The sequence below is a fragment of the Dermochelys coriacea genome, chromosome 13, assembly GCF_009764565.3.
Source record: "Dermochelys coriacea isolate rDerCor1 chromosome 13, rDerCor1.pri.v4, whole genome shotgun sequence".
NCBI lineage: Eukaryota > Metazoa > Chordata > Testudines > Dermochelyidae > Dermochelys > Dermochelys coriacea.
Genome location: NC_050080.1, coordinates 1,453,004 through 1,480,523, shown reverse-complemented (window position 1 = coordinate 1,480,523; position 27,520 = coordinate 1,453,004). Strand labels below are relative to the sequence as shown.

General features: G+C 47.9%; 1 protein-coding gene and 1 long non-coding RNA gene across 3 annotated transcripts; one reads left to right on the top strand and one right to left on the bottom strand.

The window, feature by feature from the left end:
• The first annotated feature begins 1 nt into the window (after nt 1).
• Nucleotides 2–27,520, top strand: TTI1 (TELO2 interacting protein 1). Of its 2 annotated transcripts, none has more exons than XM_038369344.2 (8): nt 2–300; nt 3,362–5,715; nt 10,272–10,475; nt 11,402–11,550; nt 12,057–12,197; nt 13,150–13,354; nt 14,109–14,196; nt 25,121–27,520. In XM_038369344.2, exons 2-8 carry the CDS (start codon nt 3,399–3,401, stop codon nt 25,170–25,172), a joined length of 3,156 nt encoding a protein of 1,051 aa, XP_038225272.1. In that variant the 5' UTR covers nt 2–300; nt 3,362–3,398; the 3' UTR covers nt 25,173–27,520. The 2 variants fall into 2 exon arrangements, with proteins under 2 accessions (XP_038225272.1, XP_038225273.1); XM_038369345.2 differs by having other exon boundaries at nt 72–300; nt 13,246–13,354.
• LOC119841764 lies at nt 14,650–20,263 on the bottom strand. The gene is made up of 3 exons (XR_005288609.2): nt 19,675–20,263; nt 15,263–15,460; nt 14,650–14,798 (listed from the first exon to the last, which is right to left on the bottom strand). It is a non-coding gene; the product is annotated as an uncharacterized LOC119841764 (long non-coding RNA).

The window sequence follows — 27,520 nt, the reverse complement described above, 5'->3', positions numbered from 1 at the left end:
GGCGCGGGCGCGGGAAAGCGGCGCATGCGCAGCGACTCCAGCTGAGACTTCTCTAACCTTCACCCGGCGCCAGCCGAGGACGCATGCGCTGTATGCCTAACTGAACCCTATTTCAAACCCCCGGCACCGGCCAGCTCCGCATGCGCAATGCGCTCACCTGAGACTTTTCTTGTTTCCCCTTCCTGCCTAGACAAGCTGGGGAGTTTTTTCGCTTTACTCCTGCATTAGATGGTTGGGGCTTGTTCACGTTACTTCCGGCATGTGCCGCGCACCCCTGTGGTGTGAGTGTGACTGGAGCAGGTAGGAGGCGGGGTCCTGGAGGGTCCCCTGCGGCTCTGGGATTTACGGGGGGGGGGGACAGGGGCTCTGGGCCCCCCATCTCTGTGCAGGGGGCAGGGACTCGTGTGGGGGGGGACAGGGGCTCCGGGGCCCCCAGCTCTATGCAGGGGACAGGGACTTACATGGCGGGGGAATAGGGGCTCCTACCCACCCCTAGCTCTGTGCAGGGGCAGGGATTCATGGGGGGGAGACAGGGGCTCTGGGCCCCCCAGCTCTGTGCAGGGGACAGGGACTTACATGGCGGGGGAATAGGGGCTCCTCCCCGCCCCCAGCTCTGTGCAGGGGTCAGGGATTCATGGGGGGGGAGACAAGGGCTCCTCCCCCCCAGCTCTATGCAGGGGGCAGGGACTCGTGTGGGGGGGAGGCAGGGGCTCCTCCCCCCCAGCTCTATGCAGGGGGCAGGGACTCATGTGGGGGGGGAGACGGGCTCCTCCCCCCCAGCTCTGTACAGGGACTCGTGGGGGGGAGACAGGGGCTCCTCCCCCCCAGCTCTGTGCAGGGGGCAGGGATTCACTCAGGGGGGAGGACAGGGGCTCCCCAAGGCAGGAAAGGCCTGGAGCTCTTGAATTGCTGGGCGAGGCAGGCTTCAGGGCTGCTGCAAGTGCCACAGGGGTAGGGGGGATAGCGGAGGGGGTGGGGGGAGTCTTGTTGTTTATTATTCTGCATCCTAGACCCGCCTGGCGGGGTGCCCCCCACCCACGCCTCCAAGCTTACAGATAGATGGTGTAAGCCGAGAGATTCAGCCCGTGGCCGTAGTTACCAGGTCGGGCCACTTCTGTAGAGACAGTCTGAAGCATGGCCTTCACCTCCTGGACCATGCACCTGTGAATTTAATGGGCTCCTCGGGAGCATCTGTCAGTGCCACTGAGTGATCCCACCCACTCAGGGCTTTTTGGAGTGGTCAGGGTCAGAGGTTTACCTGTCAACTTCGCATTAGGGAGACAAGGTAGGAGCGGTAATATATTGCACCAACTTCTGTTAGTGAAAGAGACAAGCTGTTAAGCTTACACAGAGCTCTTTTTCAGGTCTGGGGAAGTTACACAGGGCGTCACAGCTAAATACAAGGTGGAACAGATTGTTTAGTATAAGTAGTTAGCACATAGTTTAAGGGTTCCTTCAAGGTGAACTGGCTGATTGACACCCCTTCAGTCATAGGGGGATGGGGAGAAGCTGGAGAGGGGTTAGTGGGTTATAAAATGATGTAATAAGCCATAAATCCTCAAAGAAAAGGAATACTTGTGGCACCTTAGAGACTAACAAATTTATTTGAGCATAAGCTTTCGTGAGCTACAGCTCACTAGCTTATAGTCAAATAAATTTGTTAGTCTCTAAGGTGCTACAAGTACTCCTTTTCTTTTTGCAAATACAGACTAACACGGCTGCTACTCTGAAACCTGCCATAAATCCTATGTCTCTATTCAATCCATGATTTTTAGAGTCTAACAGAGTTGTAAATTTAAGCTCCCAGGCTCATTGTTTGAAGGTGTTGCGCAGATTTCCAATGGGGATGAGGAGTAAGAGGTCATATACAGAGTGATCGCTTTACAAAAGAGAGGATGATGTGGTGGTGTTGTCTTTTACCATTTTCCTGTGTGACTTCATTTGAATGCATAGTGATTGTCTGGTTTCACCCACATAGTTGTTGTTGGGGCATTTAGTACACTGCATGAAGTACACCACATGTTGTGACAGATATGTGTAAGAACCATGAATCTTGAAAGGGGGGTGCATGAGGGGTATTGATCATCAGAGCAGTGGAGATGTGTATAGGTTTTGCATCAGTTGTTTTGGCAAGGTCTGGTTCTGGTTTTAGATACTGGGTCCTGGTTAAGTGGGAGCTTGGTTCTGTTGATGAGCTTGGAGAGGTTGGGGGTTGTTTGAAGGCTAGAAGAGAAGGTTCAGAAAAGATTTCTTTCAGGCTGTGGTCCCCATGACGTATGGGTTGTAAATGTTTGATACCCTGTATGAGTTCCAGTGTGGAATAACCTACATCCTAATGCTCATTAGACACCAGAGCACACTAATCAAATCAGCAGAGTCTTACCACTACCCTATCATGTGCACATCCAATATATCAACCCACCTTTGTTCTGCACTTTAGCTCAGAAGACTCAAGCTGGGGCCTATAAGCATATGCTCTGCCATAACCCTACCTATGCTAGAATATGGCTTTTGTTTTAAGAGTTTGCCCTCAGGCTCCCTGCCCAAAGACCAGATTTTTAAAGATACTTAGGCACCTCCACCTGCAGATAAATACCTAATAGGATTTTTAGGAAGGCCTAGGTCCTGTTGATGCTTTTGAAAATCCCACTAGGCCCCTGTCTGCATTTGGAAATGTCTAGGTACCTTTAAAAATCTGTCCTCACAATTAAAATCCTATTTGGTTACACTCATACTTAAAGTGTTTTTAAAAACCAAAGTAAAACACTGCTGTAAATCTGGTTGAGATAGAGCCAAACACTAGAGAAACAGGGCTCAACTCATTCTGCCAGAAACTAAAGAGAAATGTTGAACAAAACAAACATTCACTGTACATGAGCTAAGAAACTGCCCTCTTCCTCTGGGTCTATAGCTGCTGTGTTGTACCTTCATTGGTTAAAAAACAATCAGTAATTTATTTTTCTTAGTCAGACGTGACTAACAGAGTAGAACATTTTCATGTAAACACATTAAATTATAGATTTCTATAGGTAAGGGTGGATGGGAGGGGAGTATATACTTTTAATTCTAATAATAATAATAATAAAATAATAATAAGATAATTAACTCCAAGCTCTTATATAATGTTTTTCATCTGTAGGACTCAAAGCACTTCTAGAGTGGAAGCCTAAAGAGCTTCTGTATAATAATCAGAATGCTTTTTATACCACTTAGAGAGAAATGAATTGAATTACCTTTTGCTTTGCAATAGACACTGTGACACTTTTCTGAGCACAGTAGGTCTGGCTAATCAGTAAGGAACAGATTGCAATTGTTTTAATGCTGCTTTCGCTGAAGCAAGTATTGCTTTTCTTTCCTGCAGGATGATACCTACAGACACATAAGAGGATTGCTGGACAATGGCAGTGTTTGATACCCCACAAGAAGCGTTTGGGATCTTGCGCCCAGTCTGTGTACAGCTAACAAAGGTGCAGACTACAGAAAATGTGGAACGCTTGCAGGCTCAGCTGCAGATGGTTGGTGACTCTGCCCTGCAGGAATTGCAGGAGTATGTCCTTTTCCCATTGAGGTTCACCTTGAAGACCCCAGGGCCCAAACGGGAGAGTCTTGTCCAGAGTGTGGTGCAGTGCATCACATTCATCCTTTCAACAACATGTGTGAAGAAGCAGGACCTCGTCCAGGAGCTTTTTTCTGAGCTCTGCTTGTGTCTATCTTCTCCATCTGGTTTGCAGCCACCAGCCCCACTATCAGAGGAATTAAAACTGACTGTAATCCAAGCACTCCATGTCCTGATGCATTCAGCTTATGGTGACATTATCCTGACTTTGTATCAGCCTTCTACCCTTCCTCACTTAGGATTTGCTGTATCTTTGCTTTTAGCCTTGGCAGAAAAAGAGCAAGCAAAGCAAATTAAGCTGGCTGCCTTAAAGTGTTTACAGGTACTAATTCTACAGTGTGACTGCCTGGAGCATCATAGACTCCTAGACACGGTTGAAACAAGACAATGTGGGAATTTGTTTGCTTCTTTTCTACCTGGGATCTCTATTGCCTTGTCCCGGGTTATTACTGGAGACATCAAACAAGGTCATATGGTCACTGTTTCTGCCATCAAGCTCTTTTATCACACTGTCAGCTTGGTAATGGCAGATGAACAACTAGCCACAATCACAAAGGACGAAGAGAAACCTTCAGTGGAAAAAAGCAGACTATCTGAGCTTGTGGTCCATAGAGGACCGGACTGGGTAAAAAGCACTGCAGATAAATTGTCTCTCCTTATCCACAAGATAGTTGAATTTGCTTCTCTTCACCCTCACTGGAAGGTCAGGATGGAATTGGTGAAACTGGTCCATCACCTTATGTTGAAGTGCAGTCAGTCACTGGTGGAATCAGTTGGTCACCTGTTAAAAGCCTTGGTTGGGCTTGTTAATGATGAAAGCAATGAGGTCCAAAGCAAGTGTCATGAGATTCTCAGGAGCACTGCAGAGCTGAGAACAGTAGCTGAGAATAGGGCTCTTGCTGATATTCTGTCAGAGAATCTGCATTCCCTTGCCACAGCTCTTCCACGTCTGATGAACTCTCAGGATGATCAAGGCAAGTTCTCTACCCTGAGCTTATTACTTGGCTCCCTGAAGTTGCTGGGCCCCAAGGTTAACATTGTCCTCAACTCTGCAGCCCACCTCCAGCGTCTCTCCAAAGCCCTGATGCAAGTTCTGGAGCTGGATGTGGCGGATGTGAAGATTGTTGAAGAAAGATGTTGGGGCCCTGAAAGCTCTCTAGGTGAGCCCTCTGATTCCTTGCAGCATGGTTTGCAGGAGGGCAAATGTCAGAAGAAACACTTCCGGTTCTTCATCGATGAGCGGATTTTCTTGCTTATTCAGCAGGTTTGCCGGGTACTTGGCTACTACGGGAACCTCTACTTGCTAGTGGATCATTTCATGGGGCTATACAGAGAATCTGTTGTGTACCGGAAACAGGCTGCCATGGTCCTCAATGAGTTGATCACAGGAGCTGCTGGACTGGGGGTAGATGTTCTTCATGAACGGGAAACTACAGTGAGCACGGAAGACCTTAAAGGGACCATAATGTCCATCCTCGAAGATTATACTGACCAGGCAAACTGGTATCTGACCACCAGCGTTGGCACTGAGGGAACCAGCAATGAGTTGACTGTGAAACATTCAAGAGCACATGCTATCCCAGGAGGTGCACAGAGCAGTTCTCTGATTTCATCCTTCTCTCCTTCTTCAGACCCACGCCCAACCATTCGCTCCATGAACAGCAATATCTGGCAGATCTGCATCCAGCTGGAGGGGGTTGGCAGCTTTGCATATGTGCTGAGGAAAGAGTTCCGCTTGCTTCTAACATCAGTCCTCTACCCTGTGCTTGAAAAGGCTGGGGACAGCACTCTGCTCATTAGTCAGACGGCGATTGGCACCATGGTGGATGTCTGCCATGCCTGTGACTATGACTCTGTGCAAAATCTGATTAATGCTAACTCGGACTATCTGGTGAATGGGATTTCCCTAAACCTGCGTCGGGTGGCACATCAGCCTCATGCCTCGCGGGTCTTGGAAGCCATGCTCAGGCATTCGGATGCCAGCTTGCTCCCACTGGTGGAGGATGTGATCAGAGATGTCCTGTCTGCCCTTGATCAGTTTTATGACGACCGAGCTTCCTCCTTCCTTGGGGTCCTGTCCACATTAGTGGCAGCTTTAGGTATCCAAATAACCTGCCTTTAATAATTTTGTCTGTCACTTAAAGAATTTCCCTTTTTAACCCCTTGAGCACTGATGAAATGTTCCTGTAGCCCAGCAGCAGCTTCCAGAAAGCACAACCATTGCCATGCATTGAGTGTTGGTCTGGTGAGCCAGCAGTGCTGGAACTGTGCTTGGCCCAAAGACATTCTTGACAGATTCAGCACACAGAGACACAGGATCCTGTCCCACATGCCAGTGGGTTTAGTATTGAAGGCTGTAAGAGTAAGAGTATAAGGCTATATATATATATATATATATATAAGTATTGAAGGCTATAAGAGTAGCTGACACACGGAGGGATAGCTGTGGGAAATAAGATTATCCAGGAGCCAGGCATGAGAAAGTCCAGTCACCAGTGGCAGGTAGGAAGCCTTTCCTGGCAAGTGTGAGGGAGGGGAAGAAGAGGGGAACTAAACCCTCAGTTTCTGCAGTTTGTTTTTGTTAAAAAAAAAATTCCTGCAAGGAAAATGGGAGTTGTGGAGGCCCCAAGTAAAACAGTGTCTGGGGCCTTCCATTCTGGTAGTCAGAGGAAGGTCTAGAATCTCAAACATGGATAACAAGCATATCCAGAGTTACAACATGTAATGCCAAAAAACCTATATTGGAGAGAGAAAACCTCCCATGTCACGTTTAGGCCAGTCTCTAATTATGGGAGATCATTGAGACCTTCCCGGGGAGGGGAAGGGGAGACAGTTATCCCCCAGGGTTCTTGCCCCTTCCTCTGAAGCACCATCAGAGACAGGACACTAAGCTAGACAGACCTTGGCTCTGAACCAGTCTGGCAGTTCCTGTGTACCATTTTTTTGCCTTCTTGCCTGATCAAAGAAGTGTATTTTCAGATGACTCCTCTGAGTTTTAGTATTTAATCCTCCATTTGCAAGGAGCCTAGGTAATAAAATGGAGGAACTAGAGCTACCGGTGCAGGAAGTGAAACCAGATATTATAGGGATAACAGAAACATGGTGGAATAGGAGTCATGACTGGAGTACAGGTATTGAAGGGTATGTGCTGTTTAGGAAAGACAGAAATAAAGGCAAAGGTGGTGGAGTAGCATTGTATATTAATGACTGAGGTTGACTGTAAAGAAATAAGAAGTGATGGAATGGATAAGACAGTCTGTCTGGGCAAAAATCACATTGGGGAAGAAAACTATTAGAGCCTCCTCTGGGATAGTGTTTGGGGTGTGCTATAGACCACCAGGATCCAATCTGGATATGGATAGAGCCCTCTTTAATGTTTTTAAAGAAGTAAATACTAATGGGAATTGTGTGATCATGGGAGACTAACTTCCCAGATATAGACTGGAGGACAAGTGCTAGTAATAATAATAGGGCTCAGATTATCCTGCATGCGATAGCTGATGGAATCCTTCACAAGCAGTTGCTGAACCAACAAGAGAGGATGCCATTTTAGATTTGGTTTTGGTGAGCAATGAGGACCTCATAGAAGAAATTATTGTAGGGGACAATTTTGGTTCGAGCAATCATGAGCTAATTCAGTTCAAACTAAATGGAAGGATAAACAAAAATAGATCTGTGACTAGGGTTTATTATTTCAAAAAGGCTAACTTTAAAAAGTTAAGGAAATTAATTAGGGAAGTGGATTGGACTGAAGAATTTATGGATCTAAAGGCGGAAGAGGCCTGGGATTACTTCAAGTCAAAGTTGCAGAAACAGAAGCCTGCATGCCAAGAAAGGGGAAAAAATTCATAGGCAAGAGTTGTAGACCAAGCTGGATGAGCAAGCATCGCAGAGAGGTGATGAAGAAAAAGAATACAGGGAGTGGAAGATGGGAGGGATTAGCAAGGAAAAAACTACCTTACTGAGGTCAGAACATGTAGAGATAAAGTGAGGAAAGGCCAAAAGCCATGTAGAGTTGGACCTTGCAAAGGGAATCAAAAGCAATAGTAAATTTTTTTTTACCATATAAATAAGAAAACAAAGAAAGAAGTGGGACTGCTTAGCAATGAGGATGGAGTGGAGGTGAAGGATAATCTAGGCATGGCCCAATATCTAAACAAATACTTTGCCTCGGTCTTTAACGAGGCTAATGAGGAGCTTAAGGATAATGGTAGGATGACAAATGGGAATGAGGATATGGAGGTAGATATTACCACATCCGAGGTAGAAGCCAAACTAACAGCTTAATGGGACTAAATTGGGGGGCCCAAGATAATCTTCATCCAAGAATATTAAAGGAACTGGCACATGAAATTGCAAGCCTCTTAGCAAGAATTTTTAATGAATCTGTAAATTCAGGGGTTGTACCGTATGACTGGAGAATTGCTAACATAGTTCCTCTTTTTAAGAAAGGTTAAAAAAAGCAATCTGGGTAACTACAGGCCTGTTAGTTTGACATCTGTAGTATGCAAGGTCTTGGAAAAATTTTTGGAGAAAGTAGTTAAGGACATTGAGGTCAATGGTAATTGGGAGAAAATACAACATGGCTTTACAAAAGGTAGATCGTGTCAAACTAACCGGATCTCCTTCTTTGAGAAGGTAACAGATTTTTTAGACAAAGGGAACGCAGTAGATCTAATTTACCTCTATTTCAGTAAGGCATTTGATACGGTTCCACATGGAGAATTATTAGCTAAATTGGAAAAAGATGAGGATCAATATGAAAATTGAAAAGTGGATAGGGAACTGGTTAAAGGGGAGACCACAGCGGGTCACACTGGAAGGTGACTGTCAGGCTGGAAGGAGGTTACTAGTGGAGTTCCTCAGGGATTGTTTTTGGGACCAATCTTAATCAGTCTTTTTTATTACTGACCTTGGCACAAAAAGCGGGAATGGGCTAATAAAGTTTGTGGATGACACAAAGCTGGGAGGTATTGCCAATACAGAGAACGACCAGGATATCATACAGGAAGGTCTGGATGACCTTGTAAACTGGAGTAATAGTAATAGGATGAAATTTAATAGTGAAAAGTGCAAGGTAATGCATTTAGGGATTAACAACAAGAATTTCTGTTAAACTGGGAATGCATTACTTGGAAATAACAGAGGAGAAGAAGGACCTCGGAGTACTGGTTGATCACAGATTGACTATGAGCCGCCAATGTGATGTGGCCATCAAAAAAGCTAATGCAGTCTTGGGATGCATCAGGTGAGGTATTTCCAGTAGAGATAAGGAGGTGTTAGAACCATTATACAAGGCACTGGTGAGACCTCATCTGGAACATTGTGTGCAGTTCTGGACTCCCATGTTTGGGAAGGATGAATTCAAACTGGAACAGGTACAGAGAAGGGCTACTAGGATGATCCGAGGAATGAAAAACCTGTCTTATGAAAGGAGACTCAATGAGCATGGCTTGTTTAGCCTAACTAAAAGAAGGTTGAGAGGAGATATGATTGCTCTCTATAAATATATCAGGGGTATATACCATGGAGGGAGAATAATCATTTAAGCTCAGTACCAATGTGGACACAAGAACAAATGGATATAAACTGGCCATCAGGAAGTTTAGACTTGAAATTAGATGAAGGTTTCTAACCATCAGAGGAGTGAAGTTCTGGAACAGCCTTCCAAGGGAAGCAGTGGGGAGCAAACATAACTGGCTTCAAGACAAAGCTTGATAAGTTTATGGAGGAGATGATATGATGGGATAGCCTCATTTTGGCAATTAATTGATCTTCGACTACTAGCAGTAGATATGCCCAATGGCCTGTGATGGGATGTTGATGTTAGATGGGGTGGGATCTGAGTTACTACAGAGAATTCTTTCCTGAATTCTGTGTCTGTCTGGTGAGTCTTGCCCACGTGCTCAGGGTTTAGCTGATCTCCATATTTGGGTTCGGGAAGGAATTTTCCCCAGGGCAGATTGGAAGAGGCCCTAGGGGGTTTTCGCCTTCCTCTGCAGCATGGGACACAGGTCACTTGCTGGAGGATTCTCTACACCTTTGAAGTCTTTAAACCACAATTTGAGGACTTCAGTAGCTCAGAAATAAGTTAGGGGTTTGTTACAGGAGTTGGTGGGTGAGATTCCGGGGCCACACCATTCTTGGCACCCATTGCAGCAAGACCGTGGAACAGACGGTCCCAAACTCGCTGTCTGTAATGGGTGTTGAAAAAGGCTTGGACTTCTCTACATAAGCCACAAAACTGTTTTCAGCCCCACTTGAGGGATTGAAAGGACCCAACTGTTACCATCAAGAGGACATTTTCCTAGTGTAGATGGACTCTTTGGGGCTGCAGCAGCAGAACCTGACATCCTTTTTGGAAGAGGCAGGATAGAGGGGCAGATTTACTTCTTGCATTAGCATTCTGTTGAAGCTAATGGGGATTGCCCTCTATTATGCCAGGCCTGGATTTGAGCCAGTTCCTCTGTAGTCCGGCTGTCTGATTGCAAGGGCCTAGTTCCAAGACTTACCTCTTTCAGGTAGCTTTTGCATCTCTGCCTCATGCTTTGTAGACGGTCTCTGTCTGTTCCCAATGTCCAGGCTGCTGTGGTACAAAGCTGATGTGGGTAGGGTTCCTGGGTTCTCAGTGACACTTCGTGCCTCTCTTCTGCAGTCCAGTGGTTCGTGGTGGTGAAGGGTAAGGAGCACCCACAGAAGCAGAATCTAGAGCAGCAGAGCAGCACTTCATGCCAGAAGCAGGGGAAAGGGTCTGTAATTACCCCCATGGTGCAAGAAGTGGAACAGTTCTTCCTGGACTACATCAAACAGAAGCAGATTGCAGAAGGCAACCTTCCAGCCATGGAGGAGGAGGAAGAGGGTCAGTACTGGTTGTGTAACTGGGGGGGGGCATGAGGGGGGCATTGCCAGCTTGGTAAAGCCACTGATCTCTGGAGGGATGTGGGGGCTCAAAGCCAGGCTGGGACTCAGAATCATGAGTTCTGTGGTCTCAGCTCCATTTTGAGTGGGATTAAATCCACAGAGGACGCTGCTGGGAACATATAGTGCATTGTCCGATCTGTGTTCAGTGAGGCCCAGGAAAACCAGCCACGAAGTTGTAGACCAAATGTTGATCTAGTAGCAGATAACCAGGGGCCAGATCCCAGTGATCACAGCCACAAGCCAGTCATACACAAAGTCCACAAGTCTAACTAGAGCAGGACACTAATTTGGTAGCAGGACACATGGTGCACTCAGCATCCAAAATAACAATTTTTCCAGGATTTTGCTGCTTTTTCCTCCCACCCTTACTGGCAATCTGTGCTGTCTCTTCCCTGGCTCAGGCCCTCAGCACCTCTTCTCTTCTCCTCTCCTCTCCCCCTGCCCCCAACACCAGCATTGGCTCCAGCCAAGGCCCTTTAAAAACTTGCCAGGAGGGAGCATTTGCCTTCTTGTTACTCTACCATGCTGCAATTCTGACCTTTAAACACCCAGGTCTTTCATTTTTAATCAAAGCCATTGGAAATAAAGGGGTTTGTGGGGGAGGACAGACGGCAAATGTCAGTTCAATAAAGGAGACAATCTTCCTTTCTCCCATCTCACACACACACACACACTTCTCTTGCTGCTGAATTTCACAAGCAGGCATTTAGCCCCTGAGAGCACAGACTTTGCAGTCAAATGCCCCAGCTCTCCTTTGGGATGCTGGAAAAGAGCCTTGAAGTGGGGGTCAGCCAGTTGCCACGAGGCACGTGCCTGTGGCTCCCAGCTCATTCCCACCACTGTGAACTGTGCCCTGTTTTCCAGAGGTGCAGGACCTCCCTCCTGAGCCTGAGATGAACGACACCGGTGCGGAGGGCGAGACTCCATTGCCAGCCCATGCCCAGATAGCAAAGGATGTGATGGAGAGATGTATCCATTTACTGTCTGACAAGAGTCTGCGGGTGCGGCTGAAGGTTAGCCCAGCGCGTGCACTGCACCGGCACGTCAGGGAACACCAAGGGCCCAACCTTGTAGAGGCTGAGGGTGCCCATTATGGCGATTGTTACCTTGTGCGTGTGGTGGGGGGCGATCACAGGATGTGCCAGACGTGCCGCTAGGATGAGGCTAGTCCCACCTTGATGTCTCACCTCTGCCAGGGCAGAGCCTTCAAGTGCTGGCAAGCCTTAGCCTAGATAAAAAGAGGCTGTTTCTGAGAGAGAGGGATAGAGGAGGCTGCCTTGTGCCAAGGAGACTGAATTCAGCCTCACAAACAGCTTAGTGTCAGGCATCAGAACTTGATAGCTTGTCCCGTGACAGCTAGAGCCCACCCATTCCCGCCCCTGCAGCTTTCTTCCCCAGCTCCCCATTTCAGGGAGAGGCAGAGGTGGATCCCATTGCTTTAGACTCTTCCATCCTCCGCTTTCCGGAGAGGCAGGGGGACTGTAGCAGCCTGTCAGAGCTGTGCCTTCTCCTTGTGCAGGTCCTGGATGTGCTGGAGTTCTGCGTCACTGCGCTGCATCTTCATGAAAACCATCTGCTTCCCATGGCTCATCGCGCCTGGCCGGTGCTTGTCACCCGGCTGATTAACGACGACCCACTGGCAGTGCTCAGAGCCTTCAAGGTACGACAGTGAATCCTGGCCAACGGCCTTCAAGCCTTGCACAGAGAGCAAGCCACAGAGCTGGCGCCCTGCCATGTGCAGGGCTTGGGGGATGTAGAAAAGCTCACTGTCCAGAATGAATTTTAAACACACGGTGCAGAGCAACGGGGCTCCAAAAAACCAACAGAGCCAGCACCCTAGAATTTCAGAGCTGCCCTGTGATAAACTCCCAGGGTGTGCCTGAGGTAAAGGAAATCACTGATTTCCCTTACAGATATTCAAAGGATGATTATGGGGGGGAGGGGGGGAGTGTTTTTTTTTTTTTAAAAGGGTGAAAAACCCTTTGAAAGGACAGAAGAAGATGGAAAATGCTGCTGTGTGGCATAACTAGACCATGCCAAATGCAGGACCCCCGTTCTACAAGCTGACCCCATGCTGAGGATTCCAGCACGGATAAGTTTTCCACTCCACTCCACTCTCCAGGGATGAGTTACGTCATCTTCCTGTTCTCACTGCCTGTATGCAGCTGGCCTTCGCTCCCCTTTGCTTACTTGCAGTGTGGACTGTTTTCATGATGATGGTAGTTTGCGTTACTGTGGCAGCCGTTACCTGATCTCCCAATTCCTTACCATTTTGAATTAAGCCTCGTGACCCACTTTGTGCGCTAAGGCAGCGATCGCCCAAATGCAGATGAGGACAGGCTTGGAGCGGTTACGTGACTTACCCAAAGTAACAGGGACTCCAGGGGTAGAACCCAGCTCTCCCAGTCCCACGTTTGAAGCACAAATTTCTCCTTTCTCCCCTCTCTGTTCTGCACTGGAATACAGCCAACGACAGGCCACAATCCAGGGAGGAACTCCCCTTTTCCCTGCTCGCAGAGGATGTTGCTGAGTTGTGCATTCTCACTCTGTCCCCTAAGAGCCACTGAGCTCACCTCCCAGTAACCACGGGCTTGGTGGGGTTTCTTTGCTAGGTGCTATGTACCCTGGCTGAGAAGTGTGGAGATTTCCTGAGGCAACGATTCTCCAAAGACGTCCTGCCCAAGCTGACTGGTTCCCTTGTCACCCAGGCGCCAGTCAGTGCCAGAGCTGGACCTGTGTACAGCCATACTCTTGCCTTCAAGTTACAGCTGGCCGTGCTGCAGGGGCTGGGCTCGCTGTGTGAGAAGCTGGACTTGGGTGAGTACCAGGGAAGGACGAGGTCAGCTGTCTGAGATCTCTGCCCAGCCTTGTCCTCCTGTCTCTGATCTTTGTCCCTCTGCTCAGCAGACCTCCTCCCTCCCTCTTCACAGTGGCTAGGACGTGGGATTAACTTTCTGCCCCACCCCCAGCCTTACTCTAGCTCTGCCCATTCCAGTCGTGTCTCAGCATCCACCTCTCCCCATCAGAGCCCAACATGGAGTGCCCTGAACTCCCTGGGAGACAAAGGGGTGAGGAGGGCTCCTAAGACCCGGCTCAGGATCTGACTGCTGACCCTCCTCCCCCCTTGTCAGCCAGTCTGTCTCTGACCCAGCGAGAAGGTGTCACAAGGGGACAGAACCCCTGAGCCCTGCAGCCAGGCCTGGGGCCAAGCCATGCTGCTCTGTGAACTAACCAAAATGAAGAGCTGGAATCCAGACATCCTTCCCAAACTCAACAAGCTGCTCTCGTTTTGGAACGACTCCATGGCTAACCCTTCTATTCTCCAATTTCTGGAGCAAGCTGCAGTACACTGGGCATCCCCTGGCCTCGTGGGGGAGGAGAGGCGAGTTTGCAGGGCTGAGAGCTCCTTTCCTGTCTTGATGCCCTTGATGTTTTCCTCGCTATACAGCAGGCCTCGCTAGGGGATGGGTAGGAAGAGCTCTGGGTTAGACGGTGAGAGGTGCAGAAGCCCTGAATCCCATTAGCTAGTGTCAGTTATCTCCTGCCATTCCTTTCTGTCCCATTTCTGCAGGCGAGAGTGACCTGAATAAAGTAGCAGATGCCTGTGTGATTTACCTCAGTGCCAAACAACCGGTGAAACTGCAAGAGGCTGCCCGGAGGTAACGCTACACACACAGGGTGTATTCTGAATGAGGGGAGGGAGTTAGGTGTCCCCTTCTCTTTTCCCCTGCCCAGCATATTCACACTGAAGCCGGCAGAGGAGGGTGTCCAGGAGAGGTACCTTCTACCACTGATGAAATAAGAGTCCCCACCCAACGGTGGAAGAGGAAGAGGCCAGGCCCATTTGCAGTGCGGAGTTTATTTTCTACGTTTCTCTCCACTTGCAGGGAGGAGAATGTGCCTCACTTGCTTTCCCCAGCCCCCTTTTAAACTAGAATGCATGGGGCTCTTGGCATGCTGGGTATCTGGGTTTACACATTAGAATGTACTTCATGGAGCTGCTGGTTGTTTACCTGACTTCTCTTACTGGAGGGCTGCACTTTTCCTTGCTTTTGTCAGCCAAGCTAATTGCACATGCCAGGGGCTCCTGCATCCCTCCATTCCCCCCCCACACCCCCCTCTTCAGGGGCTCCTGGCAACTCCACCGCCGTGAGCTGCCTAGTGGCTCAGGTGCACATATACTAATGTCTAGAAAGTGTTCACAAAAGTTATACTTTGGGATAGACCAGATCCTGGCCTCCGGTGATTCGCAAGCTTGTTGCTGCAATGAAAAAAAAAAAAAAATCACTGATGCTCTATTGTGCCACCTGGAGAGCAGACAAGAGATCTCAGTCAATGAGATCTGCCCAGCTACAGAATACACAGGGTGAGTAAGAACTGGGGTTCATTTTTCTGCCAGAGGAAAGGGGCAGAGGCTTCCCCCTCCCTTTGGAACTAGCCCCTTCCTCCCTCCCTCGTGTTAGCCTGTGTCTCTCACAACAGGCAGAAAGCAGCCAGCATTGTGAGTTTGTAGGGTCGAACATTCCTAAAAGGGAAAAAACTAGCAGGCACTTTTGCCCTGAGCATAGGGCTCCTGGAGAGCCGGCACAGCACGAAAAGCTTTTGTGCAGTTGGCCAGCATCTCTGCCAGAAAGGGAAGCTGTGCAGATTTAAGCTCTCTTAGAAACTGTAGCCTTCCCCTCTTAATCTATACTAGTGGGCTGGGGAATGGAGGTTTAATTTTACCTTGATGGCTCTTGTCCTTTTCATCAGGCTCCACTCCCTGTCTCCAGTGGGTTTCTCATCTGTGGGCCAGATCCCATGAGTTAGCATGAGCCCCTTTCCTCTCTGTAAGCTGTGCTGGGGCAGAAAGTTTAGCTTCAGGTCTTACCAGTATGTTTGGCGCTTTAAGCCCTTTAATCATTCCTGGAGCACCTTAAAACCCTGTGGAATAAAACAGGGATATGTTGAATTAGTGACCTAAGTTGTGATCAGGTCATTAGCACCTGCTGTACAGCATGCACAGAGGTGAGCGGAATTAAGGGCACATGTAGCCTTTAACTCCAACAGTGCCTGACTTGACGGTTGGCTATGTAGCCTTTGCGTTCCCCTAGTACTGCCATTTTAGTTTTCTTTTTAAGATAAAGGTGCCCAGGAGCGGGCACCATCTGGAATGGCCTGTCCCCCCAAGAAGCTACAGCTCAGCAGTCATTCAGTATACACCTGTATTGAAGAAGGCCAGGCTTGTAGCGGGAGGCTAGCTCCCTGAGCGTACACCTAGTTCTGGTGGCCAGACGGAGGTTAGCATCATGGAAAACGTCATGCCCGGGCATGTGACTATTTTAACTGTGCACATCTCAGCCCTTGAAGGTTTCATGAGTCTCGTTCAATGCACAAATCTTGGCAGGCTTTTTCTAAGAAACGTTTTAGTTCAGTTCTGTATAGTGCTGCCTCCCGTGCTTTGGGGGAGAGGGGGTTCGCAGTTAACTAGACCACTAGCCTTAGAAACCATTAGCCATGCATGACGTACTGTTTTCAAAGGGACATAACCTGGGTAAGTCAAAACCAGTTTCCCCCAGAACAATGGGAGGCACTGTTCCCTCAGTAAAAAGGCTCAGACAAACTTCAGCTTCCTGTCACCACCTGCTTCAGCACTAGAGCTCTTTTAAAATTAAAAATAGACATTTTTTTTAAAGTAACGAGGAAAGTATTTTCCCTTATTCCCTAGTGCTTGAAAATAGCCCCAGCAGCCATCCGACTCAGCCTTTCACACCAGCTCCCTTCACATTTAGGCAGGGAGAAAGTCTGAAAATTACCAGCTGACTGGATCAAAAATTCAAAATGGTATGGTGCAGTTGAAAAGCAGGGTTATAACTAGTACATCCAGGCAGCCTTAACCCTGGGTGCTGACTAGAACCAGATGGGGCAGTGGCATGTCACAGCTCCAAGTGGTCACTACTGGTTGGGTTATTGGATTTGTACTCCTATCACATGATTTATGACCTGCCAAGACCGGAGGGTCAGATTTATAGTATCACAGGGTTACAAGGACTGCAGAGTCATGGTGCAATCAGGTACAACTCCTCTGACATCCTGCATACCAGTTGGGAGTGCTTACACCCCCCCCCCGCCCCAAGAGAAGCACAGGAGTCGGTGGGGTGGGAGAGGGAAGGGTTAAGCGAAGCTCTGGCCAAGCTGCTGCAGCTGCACAAAGCGAGTGAAGGACTATCCATCAGGAACATCACCTTCCCACTGTTTGAGCCTATGGTGGGAGCCAGTAGTTGAACTAGTGGGATAAAGGGAGTTTGGTGACTGCATTTTAGCACAGTGCCCAGCAGGCAGAAATAGCATCTGGCAAAAAGTGAGTGGAGGGGATCCAGGGCAGCCAACAGTATGACAAGGTGGCTGTCAGCTAGTGGCCATGCCCAGGCAGGGGTTATTGTCCCTGTAATACCCATGGGAACAGAGGAGGGGAAGGGTGGGGGAAGTTGCATGGCTCTGGATCCACCTTGGCCTGCTACAACTGTGGGTAAAGCATCTGGAGACTCCTGGAAGGCCTCCTTTCCCTGTTCCTTCTCAGGTAGGGCCCTTGCTGCAGGGCAGGGCTCTTTTTAATTGGACATTCAACAGAGGCAAGCAAGGAACCACAGAGGAGTCCAAGCCTTGATCACATTTTCCCTAGTCCTTGGCAGGGCTAAGCTCAGCACGTGGGGAAAGGCAAACCAGCAGAGTAGCCTAGCTCTGCTCTGCACCCATATGAGAAATTGTTCAGTGCTACTGCAACAAGCTATTTTTGGACCTTTTCTGTCCTCAAGTGGATGACTGAGCAGTGAAGCCCCCACCTCGCCTTGGCTTGATGGCTGTAGTTTATGGGATATGTATTGACAGCTGTCAGTCACAGGCTGGGCTGACGTGCACTAAAACAGCTACCTGCACCAAGCACAATTCAATAAAATCACATTTCAGTTTATAAAAAACCCAGCCCCCTGGATTAACCCCAGGATTTTTTGCCATAGAAACAGAGGCAGTTTCTAAGCAACCTAAGAGTAAGTTTTAAAATGTAAAAGTCAAGTTGTTGTTTAAACTGCACAGAACTGCAGGTTATCAAGAGATAATCACTGGCCTTGGGCCATTGCACCGGGAGCTGAGTGCCTCTAGTCCGCTGGGAACCAGAGAACAGTCTTGCTAGTTGCTCTCTCTGGAGCTGCTGATTGGGAAGTGGGGAGGAGAGTAGGACATCTTTGTTGTGAACATAAGAGGTAAGACGTGTGTGTGTGTGCGCGCTTTGGAAAAGCTGACACTGGCTGGGTAATATTCCAGACAGCAGCTTCTGTGCTTTTCCCTGTTACCCGCTGTATTGATCCATCCTGTCAGCACAGGCTGTGTATAATGGGGATGTTTTGTATACAGCTTCAGCCCATCGTTAAACTAAGGGCAAGGCCCAGTGGACTCTGCGGTGCACCCCAGGATTTGTGGACTCTAGTCATTGCTGGGCCTGGCTAAGAGAGCCCATAGACAGGAGTGATGGCACTGAATCCCATCAGAGAACAGAGACTGCTCAAGTGTCTGCCCTAGCAAGCCTGCCACATCCTTACAATCTAACTTCTGGTTGTGTGATTCGTCCAGAAGGCTAGTGCCAGATTCTGCTCTTGCCCTAGTGTAAATAAGGAGCAATTTAGTTTAAGCCAGTGGGGTTACACCAATCTAAAGCTGGGGTGACTGAGATCAGCACCAGATGGCCAGTATCTGGCTGTCCCCAATGCGTGTTCACAGAGCACCATGCACTGGTGCTGATGCAGTGGGTCCCAGACCAGTCCACGGTTTGGAAGTCAAGGTCACGGTGCATTCTGGAAGTACCATGCTGAGGGTGAGGGAGCAGTGTGGGTGTTCAGTGTAGGTAATACTGACGTTACACCTTTTGGAGCCTCAGATGGGTTATAAGTTAATGATACAGATTGATTCTTTGGCAGTTTGTAGGGTAATGGGGGTTACACAGCAACAGAAGGATTACTTTGAAGTCTTCCTAGCATCTCCAGCTTATTCCTACACTTGTTTTAAATTACCCAGGAAACGGCTACCCCTTCAGAGCACAAGGGGGTCAGCAAATGGAGCTTTTCCAAAGCACTTCTGTCTGATTTAATTGCATAGGAAGTGCACGGACTTCAGGCATAAAAGCCCAAGCAGGGGACATTTCTGATAGAAGTGGGGCTCGTGTTTGTGTGAATCACTTAGCACAGAATCTTGGGTTTGCATTTCAGATAACAGGAACAGTGTCTTTTGCTTCACAGTGAAACAGAAACCTACTTACCTCTCTCTGTGCTTTCTCACAATTTCATTCTCCATTCCAATTATCACAGATACTGCTCTCCTCCCACACAACCCAGCTTCTTTCTGCACCTTCCCATGGCAAGGTGGAAATGATGAATTTGGGCATGCCAGTCTTTTCCTTGGCTATATCATAAATACATGATGCTCCCCCTGCAAAACTACTATGTTAAATCCAGATCAGGCTAGGAAGGCTTTAAGCTGTGTTTATTTTTTATTTAATATTTATCTAGTGTGTGCACAGGGTGCTTCACAGAAAGCAAAGATGAGTCCCTAAAGAGCTTATGATCAAAGGCCCTGATCCTGCCGTCAGATCCTCACGGGAGGAAGGGTCCGTGTCTGCAGCTCTCATTAGAGGATCAGGCCAAAGAGCTGAGGGCCAGATTTTTAAGGTATTGGAGGGGCCTAAAGAAGCATGTAGTCACCTAGTGTGATTTTTCAGAAGCGTCTAACTCCCTTTGGTTCCAATGGGAATTGGGCACAGAGGCGCTTTGGAAAATCCCCATTAGGTGTCTCTCTGCATCTTTAGGCACTAAAACCTTGGCCTTGACCCTGCCAGATGATGGGCACCCTCAGCTGCCATGGATTCTCCTAGGAATAGATCATGCTTAGCCCCTCACAGGAAGGGGGCCTTAAACATGCTGCCAATGTGGCATGTACATTCCCATTTCCTTTAGCCTAGCCTGTGGCCCAGGTATGGAGATTCATGCCAATTAAACCAAACCTGCCTCCCATACATCAAAATCCTGACACAAACCACGTCAAACCCAAGCTGATTGACAGCAGGAGAATTAACAGAATAAAAACAAGGACTCATGCAAATGAACACTTACCCGCTTCATGCCCCAGCAGCTCCTGCTCTCCAACAAGATCACGCTCAGCCTCTCCTTCCCATGTCAGAGGCTCTGACAGTGACCCCAAAAGAAATTCTCATGCAAGGTTCCCACACCAAACTTAACTCCCCTGCCTCACCTTTCATATTAAAATTCAAGAGGGAAGCCAGGCATAAAGATGCAAAAGCAATACAGAAAATTGCTACTTTTCTGTAAAATGAAGTTTGTTACAGTTTTCTGCCCCATGAAACGTGGGAGGCAACTGGAGAAATTCAGAGGCAGCCAGCAATGTCTCTGCCTTGGGGAGAATGTAACAAAAATGTTCACCTCTTCGCAGCGCAGCATTCAGACCTGACCTCTAAGGGAGGCTCTGCAGCACTCCCTTCCCGAGCAACCCTCTTGTCACCTTGCTCCTAAGCACCTGTGCAAGGGGAGGGGGTAGCTGAGCTGGGGTTAACCCCTTGCTCTCCAGGGACCAGCTAGTACCTTTGCACCTGATCTCACATGTTTCAGAGTAGCAGCCGTGTTAGTCTGTATTCGCAAAAAGAAAAGGAGTACTTGTGGCACCTTAGAGACTAACAAATTTATTAGAGCATAAGCTTTCGTGAGCTACAGCTCACTTCATCGGATGCATTTGGTGGAAAAAACAGAGGAGAGATTTATATACACACACAGAGAACATGAAACAATGGGTTTATCATACACACTGTAAGGAGAGTGATCACTTAAGATAAGCCATCACCAACAGCAGGGGGGGAAGGAGGAAAACCTTTCATGGTGACAAGCAGGTAGGCTAATTCCAGCAGTTAACAAGAATATCAGAGGAACAGTGGGGGGTGGGTGGGAGGGAGAAATAGTTTTACTTTGTGTAATGACTCATCCATTCCCAGTCTCTATTCAAACCTAAGTTAATTGTATCCAGTTTGCAAATTAATTCCAATTCAGCAGTCTCTCGTTGGAGTCTGTTTTTGAAGCTTTTTTGTTGAAGTATAGCCACTCTTAGGTCTGTGATCGAGTGACCAGAGAGATTGAAGTGTTCTCCAACTGGTTTTTGAATGTTATAATTCTTGACGTCTGATTTGTGTCCATTCATTCTTTTACGTAGAGACTGTCCAGTTTGGCCAATGTACATGGCAGAGGGGCATTGCTGGCACATGATGGCATATATCACATTGGTAGATGCGCAGGTGAACGAGCCTCTGATAGTGTGGCTGATGTGATTAGGCCCTATGATGGTATCCCCTGAATAGATATGTGGACAGAGTTGACAACGGGCTTTGTTGCAAGGATAGGTTCCTGGGTTAGTGGTTCTGTGTGTGGTGTGTGGTTGCTGGTGAGTATTTGCTTCAGATTGGGGGGCTGTCTGTAAGCAAGGACTGGTCTGTCTCCCAAGATCTGAGAGAGCGATGGCTCGTCCTTCAGGATAGGTTGTAGATCCTTGATGATGCGTTGGAGGGGTTTTAGTTGGGGGCTGAAGGTGATGGCTAGTGGCGTTCTGTTGTTTTCTTTGTTGGGCCTGTCCTGTAGTAGGTGACTTCTGGGTACTCTTCTGGCTCTGTCAATCTGTTTCTTCACTTCAGCAGGAGGGTATTGTAGTTGTAGGAATGCATGATAGAGATCTTGTAGGTGTTTGTCTCTGTCTGAGGGGTTGGAGCAAATGCGGTTATATCGTAGCGCTTGGCTGTAGACAATGGATCGAGTGGTATGATCTGGATGAAAGCTAGAGGCATGTAGGTAGGAATAGCGGTCAGTAGGTTTCCGATATAGGGTGGTGTTTATGTGACCATCGCTTATTAGCACCGTAGTGTCCAGGAAGTGGATCTCTTGTGTGGACTGGTCCAGGCTGAGGTTGATGGTGGGATGGAAATTGTTGAAATCATGGTGGAATTCCTCAAGAGCTTCTTTTCCATGGGTCCAGATGATGAAGATGTCATCAATGTAGCGCAAGTAGAGTAGGGGCATTAGGGAACGAGAGCTGAGGAAGCGTTGTTCTAAGTCAGCCATAAAAATGTTGGCATACTGTGGGCCATGCGGGTACCCATCGCAGTGCCGCTGATTTGAAGGTATACATTGTCACCAAATGTGAAATAGTTATGGGTCAGGACAAAGTCACAAAGTTCTGCCACCAGGTTAGCCGTGACAGTATCGGGGATACTGTTCCTGACGGCTTGTAGTCCATCTTTGTGTGGAATGTTGGTGTAGAGGCTTCTACATCCATAGTGGCTAGGATGGTGTTTTTAGGAAGATCACCAATGGACTGTAGTTTCCTCAGGAAATCGGTGGTGTCTCGAAGATAGCTGGGAGTGCTGGTAACGAAGGGCCTGAGGAGGGAGTCTACATAGCCAGACAATCCTGCTGTCAGGGTGCCAATGCCTGAGATGATGGGGCGTCCAGGATTTCCAGGTTTATGGATCTTGGGTAGCAGATAGAATACCCCAGGTCCTGGCTCCAGGGGTGTGTCTGTGCGGATTTGTTCTTGTGCTTTTTCAGGGAGTTTCTTGAGCAAATGCTGTAGTTTCTTTGGTAACTCTCAGTGGGATCAGAGGGTAATGGCTTGTAGAAAGTGGTGTTGGAGACTGCCTAGTAGCCTCTTGTTCATACTCCGACCTATTCATGATGACGACAGCACCTCCTTTGTCAGCCTTTTTGATTATGATGTCAGAGTTGTTTCTGAGGCTGTGGATGGCACTGTGTTCTGCATGGCTGAGGTTATGGGGTAAGCGATGCTGCTTTTCCACAATTTCAGCTCGTGCACGTCGGCGGAAGCAGTCTATGTAGAAATCCAGGCTGCTGTTTCGACCTTCAGGAGGAGTCCACCTAGAATCCTTCTTTTTGTAGTGTTGGCAGGAAGGTCTCTGTGGGTTAATATGTTGGTCAGAGGTGTGTTGGAAATATTCCTTGAGTCTGAGACGTCGAAAATAGGATTCTAGGTCACCACAGAACTGTATCATGTTCGTGGGGGTGGAGGGGCAAAAGGAGAGGCCCCGAGATAGGACAGATTCTTCCGCTGGGCTAAGAGTATAGTTGGATAGATTAACAATATTGCTGGGTGGGTTACGGGAACCATTGTTGTGGCCCCTTGTGGCATATAGTAGTTTAGATAGCCGTCAGGAACAGTATCCCCGATACTGTCACGGCTAACCTGGTGGCAGAACTTTGTGACTTTGTCCTGACCCATAACTATTTCACATTTGGTGACAATGTATACCTTCAAATCAGCGGCACTGCGATGGGTACCCGCATGGCCCCACAGTATGCCAACATTTTTATGGCTGACTTAGAACAACGCTTCCTCAGCTCTCGTTCCCTAATGCCCCTACTCTACTTGCGCTACATTGATGACATCTTCATCATCTGGACCCATGGAAAAGAAGCTCTTGAGGAATTCCACCATGATTTCAACAATTTCCATCCCACCATCAACCTCAGCCTGGACCAGTCCACACAAGAGATCCACTTCCTGGACACTACGGTGCTAATAAGCGATGGTCACATAAACACCACCCTATATCGGAAACCTACTGACCGCTATTCCTACCTACATGCCTCTAGCTTTCATCCAGATCATACCACTCGATCCATTGTCTACAGCCAAGCGCTACGATATAACCGCATTTGCTCCAACCCCTCAGACAGAGACAAACACCTACAAGATCTCTATCATGCATTCCTACAACTACAGTACCCACCTGCTGAAGTGAAGAAACAGATTGACAGAGCCAGAAGAGTACCCAGAAGTCACCTACTACAGGACAGGCCCAACAAAGAAAACAACAGAACGCCACTAGCCATCACCTTCAGCCCCCAACTAAAACCTCTCCAACGCATCATCAAGGATCTACAACCTATCCTGAAGGACGAGCCATCGCTCTCTCAGATCTTGGGAGACAGACCAGTCCTTGCTTACAGACAGCCCCCCAATCTGAAGCAAATACTCACCAGCAACCACACACCACACAACAGAACCACTAACCCAGGAACCTATCCTTGCAACAAAGCCTGTTGTCAACTCTGTCCACATATCTATTCAGGGATACCATCATAGGGCCTAATCACATCAGCCACACTATCAGAGGCTCGTTCACCTGCGCATCTACCAATGTGATATATGCCATCATGTGCCAGCAATGCCCCTCTGCCATGTACATTGGCCAAACTGGACAGTCTCTACGTAAAAGAATGAATGGACACAAATCAGACGTCAAGAATTATAACATTCAAAACCAGTTGGAGAACACTTCAATCTCTCCGGTCACTCAATTACAGACCTGAGGGTGGCTATACTTCAACAAAAAAAGCTTCAAAAACAGACTCCAACTAGAGACTGCTGAATTGGAATTAATTTGCAAACTGGATACAATTAACTTAGGCTTGAATAGAGACTGGGAATGGATGAGTCATTACACAAAGTAAAACTATTTCCCCATGGTATTTCTCCCCCCCACCCCACCCCCCACTGTTCCTCTGATATTCTTGTTAACTGCTGGAATTAGCCTACCTTGCTTGTCACCATGGAAGGTTTTCCTCCTTTCCCCCCCCTGCTGTTGGTGATGGCTTATCTTAAGTGATCACTCTCCTTACAGTGTGTATGATAAACCCATTGTTTTCATGTTCTCTGTGTGTGTGTTATAAATTTCTCCTCTGTTTTTCCACCAAAGCATCCGATGAAGTGAGCTGTAGCTCACGAAAGCTTATGCTCTAATAAATTTGTTAGTCTCTAAGGTGCCACAGTACTCCTTTTCTTTTCATCTCACATGCTTTCTTTAAACTGACAAGAGACCAGGCCCAGGACATACCAAACACATAAGCCGCATCCAGGACTCTAGGCTAAATTCAGCAGTGTTTGTGCCCCATCTGAATGGGCTTATTTATAAAGTCTCTCCAGCAGCAGCAAGACATCAGCACATTTCCTCTTGGAAACTCAACGTGCTGTTTGGCTTAATCCACGGCGTCCTCTGTGGTACCATGTGCTAGTTGTATCAGCTCAGCAACTTCCCTCCACTTGTGCCTGCTGACACCGGGGCTGGGATTGGCCTTCCCATGGGGCCAGATGCTCAGCTGGTGTAAATTGCCATAGCTCCATTGACTTCAATTGAACTGCAGCAATTCACATCAGCTGAGGAGCTGGTGCTGTGTGGTTAGCACCTCCCCTTGTAATGCTGTGAGCTCTCCGGCCCTGAGACCAATTATTCACCGACCTCTTGTCGTTCTATCATTTTGCTTAGAATAGGGACATGATTTCTTGCGAATAACCGTGAAACTGTTGAACTATGTTTCTGTCGTGCTTAGCAGCCATCTTGTGGCCCTGCTTATTGCTGAGCTTGGGAGGGCTGGTTCTGCTGCCCGCAGAGCTTTTCAGAACTACCGGTTACCTGCCCTGGTGGGGGAAGATCAGACAGCCCCTCCTCTGACGCTGCTTTTCTTTCTTCCCACTCCCTCCCTGAAGTGTTTTCCTCCATTTGATGTGTGTGGACCCGATGCTACCTGGCTCTTTCTGAATGAGATCTGCCCTCTCCAGTATGAGCCCCCCACCCCAGCCTCCACCCCGTGAAGCTAGACAGGATGGGAGGCAACGGACTGAGTTCACTGACAACGTGCTGGGCCTGCTGAGTGAGCTGCAGCGACGGGAGACAGCAGCCTTTCAAACCGGGCTCCAAGAGGCATCTGAGCCCCAACCCCCCTCCCTGACCGAGGCACTGGGATAGCAGCTGGGGGAAGCGAGAAACCGCTGGTGTAAATACAGTGCTGTCTTGGAACATCCCATCGCCTCAGACGGAATCGCTGTGGAGGAAGATGAGAGCTGCTCCTGGACTGAGATACGGCTCCCTGAAGCAGAGTTTCCAAAGGCATTTGAGGGCAAGTTAGGTGTAGCACACGGCCGGCCTGCACTCCTCTGCACACACATGGGGCCGAAGGGGCACGTGCATCTCAGGCTCTTTTGTGGCTAAAGAAGATTGTTAAGACGCTCCTGTCCCTATTATCAAAACACTTGGCTGCTGCCAGAATGCCGCTGCCAGGGCTGCCCCAGGCCAGAGAATGCAACTGCATCCCTCCCCTGCTTACAAGGCAGCAGCAGAGAAGTGGGTTCCTCCCCTCCCCTCCCCACCCAATACACTCACCTCCCCGTCTTCACTGGTTATAAATGATCGCCTGAAAACTTCAATTTAAATTTCCTCCCCTCACTGACCTTAAACTTTTTCAATATGGCAGAAACTCTGTCTCTAGCAGTGCTTCATATTAAAGAAACAATGTAAAAAAAAATCGTGTTTCAAAGGAAATCCCTCACCTGCGCTTCTGATAAGAGCTGAGATGATCAAACCAGCAGGGCTCTTCCTAAAGCCCCTTTTAGCAGCATTGGGGTCGTTTATATTTTGCAGTTCACTCACTTAGGGCAATAAAACGAGACTGGCAGGTTTTACTTCCCAGGTCTCTTCCTAGATTTTTCAGGGCAGAAGGGACCATTCTGATCATCCAGTCCTGTGGTTTTCAACCTGTGGTCTGTGGAACCCTGGGGCTATGTCTAAGATTTCCAAAGGGGTCCACATTTCCAGTCAAAATTTTTTATGGGTCCACAAATGAAAAAGGTTGAAACCACTGGTCTAATCTGACCTCCTGCATCAAAGGCCAGAGAACATCACCCAGCAATTTCTGCATCAAACCCAAACTTGTTGAGCTAGAGCAGATGTGTTAGAAGAATATCCAGTCTCGACTTAAAGACTGCAAGGATCCCCCACAGGCCAAGGTGAGTTGTTCCGAGGGTTAATCACCCTGCCCCTTAAAACATTGTGGGATATTTCTAGTCTGAATTTGTCTAACTTCAGCTTCCAGCCCTTGAATGTTATTAGGCCTTTTTCCGCTAAATAGCCATTGCTTAGTAGCAGTCTCTTCCCCAAGTAGGCTATGTGTAGAATGTGGTCAAGTCACTGTTTAGCCTTCCCTTGGATAAACTAGCGTGTGCGTCTTAAGGCGCTCACCATAAGGCCTGTTTTCAGGCCTCAAATCATTCTTGTAGTTCTTTTGTGCACCCCTTTAAATAGTTCAGCATTCTAAGCCAATAGGTCCTAGGTAAGCTCTTAGTAGTTCAAGTATAGCAAAGTGGTGCACACTATTTTATAGCACTCGGAAGTGCTGTTTGTGCCACGAGGGTTGTACTATTTCTGCGCTGCTGTTTGCGTGCTTGCACGGGTGCCTGGAGGCAGCAGCTAGACTGCAGAAATTATTCTTAATCAGAAAGACTGAGGCCTTTCAAGGGAAAAAATTGAACATTACTAATACAAACTGCATCACAGCTGTCACTGAGCATTGAGAAACAGCATGCAGATTCCCTGCAAGCATTGTACTACATCCCACATTCTGTTACTATGAAAGGAGGAGGAGGAGGAGAACTAAGATTCAGAGAAGCAAAACAGATGTAGTTTAAGCAGGAAAGGAACCTGGCTAAGGCCTTGTTATGTTTACCTTAGGGCCTACACTACTGCACTAGCCCAGTGATGCAGTGTTTAGGTTCACAGCATTGCAGGCAGATGTTAAAATAAGAGGAAAGACCTGTTGCATTAATGAAACTGAACAAAACCTTTGGATTCATGTTGGGTTTTGTACACTATTTTTTCTTAAACCTAAATTTGGCAGCTAGACTAGCGAGTGGCAGTTAACCCAGTAACATGGCCTAATATCACTCGCAGCCTAGTTTGAACCTCATTTTTACTGTTGTCTGCACAAATCAGAGACTGATTTTTTTTGCTAATGATGTTGCCTGGAGTAAGGCTCCAAACATAAAATTACACCCAGCATTAGCTAGTTTTTCTGCACCATTAATTTGTTAGGAAATAAAATGCTATAAAATACT